At 29.7% G+C, this 1,785-nt stretch overlaps 1 protein-coding gene across 1 annotated transcript; it reads left to right on the top strand.

Annotated features, from left to right (window-relative positions):
- Window positions 1–1,314: 1,314 nt before the first annotated feature.
- Window positions 1,315–1,785, top strand: LOC149494567 (uncharacterized). Its single transcript, XM_089724037.1, has one exon. The coding sequence runs from the start codon at window positions 1,315–1,317 to the stop codon at window positions 1,783–1,785; it is 471 nt and encodes a 156-aa protein (XP_089580163.1).

Genomic DNA, 1,785 nt, shown 5'->3' with positions numbered 1-1,785 from the left:
TTAATTTTTCAAATATTAATATTAATATTAACATATATATATATATATATATATATATATATATATATATATATATTTATTTATTTATTTATTTTAATGGCTATGAAAAAATATATTGCAGGATATTCAAATTTCACCAAGGCTATTATCGTTGATCTCATTATTCCCCTCATTTTTAAATTTATATATAGCATGAAAAACTAAACTTAGGCTATGTTTGGTTGAACGTAATGTAATGTAATCAAAGATATAATACAGTGAAAAAAATTTAATGTAATTGAATGTAATTAACATTCCGTTACTATGCTTGGTGATGTAATTAAAAAAATTTATGGAATGCAATCATCAGGGTTGGAGCCAGACTCTAAAACTAGAGAGTGCCAAAAGAAAATTTTTAAAAATTAAGGGGACCAAATCAAATAAAAGAATTTTTTATAATGTTTTTAGGTAAAATTTTTTTAGAGTTTGGGGAGTCCGAGCTCCCCCAATTCCCCCTCCCTCTGCACTTGGCAATCATCATTCTTCTTTTATATTTGTTTATAAATATGAAACGTAATTACAACACCAGCATTACAAACAATCACACTACCATCACTCCAACACTACCCCCACAGCCACCACCACCACCAATCCAGCACTATCACCACATCATTATTAATGAAAATGACCAACTTTGGCTGATGAGAGTATTTTTGACAATTCAGTGGGTAAAATTAAAAAGGATAAAACAATATTATTTTTTTAAAGAAAATCCTTTATGGACTGATTTGGTGTCTGAGACCATGCATTCACCAAGTGTAAGCAAATCCTATTCGATATTTAAATAATCAACATTTAAATATATTTTTAATTGGTTTAGTATATGAATGGATTGCATACATAGGAAGTAGGTAAGTACTTCTTATAATAATAAAATGTGTCTTCACCTGAAACTAATGAATAGGGTTTTTTTTTTAAAAAAAAATTATTACTGTTTTATCCTTTTAATTGTTTTAATGCCTGAATAGGCCATACACAGGGAATAGATAAGTTTTTCCCGATAAGCAAAATCCCCCCAAGAGTACCACAAACTCTAAAAATAAGATAATTTTGAAACTCTATCAAGCACATTTTCCAAAAATAGAACTTAGTTAACTGGGCTAAACTTCTATGTAATAAATGTAGAATCCAATATATATAGTATAAAAATCTAAATGAATTTTTCACCATTAATTTTTTCTTAACATTAACGAAAAATAACCTTAACTTTCCCATATAAATTCTGTCATGCTAACAAACAAAAATAACAGAAAAACAAAAAACAAGTTTCTAAACATGTCTTCTTCTCTGAACTCTGTCATCTTCTACTTCCTCTTCACTGCTTTAGCAATTTGCTTGACTCATGCAAGAGAATCACCCAGTCCCCCTCGTTTCAAATACGATGTTCACATCATTAATGGATGCGAAAATCAGAAATTTCCTTTAATCCCCATTAATGGATCTTGTGTAGATGAAAACAAACATCCGATTGGCACTTTTTCACTTCGCCGTTTTACAGATGAGTTCCATTGGAGCGTCAAGATTAATCCTCGAGGTCATTCCACATATGTTTGTCATTTAAGAAGAGCAGATACAAAGGCAGGAATAGTAGCATTTGATCAACATCGAGATGACAAAGATAGGAGGTGTAAGAAAACTGGAATGTGCTGGTGGAAAGTTGATGAGATTGGCATCTATTTTAGTAATCAAAATTATAACTATAGTAAATATTATGATTGGGAAAAATCTAATGTTATTGGAAGTTAA

Source organism: Jatropha curcas, chromosome 7 (genome assembly GCF_041381405.1).
Source record: "Jatropha curcas cultivar XTBG-Jc1 chromosome 7, XTBG_Jcur_1.0, whole genome shotgun sequence".
In the NCBI taxonomy this organism is placed as follows: Eukaryota; Viridiplantae; Streptophyta; class Magnoliopsida; order Malpighiales; family Euphorbiaceae; genus Jatropha; species Jatropha curcas.
The sequence above is the reverse complement of the archived record's forward strand: the minus strand, read 5'-3'. Positions and strand labels throughout refer to the sequence as shown.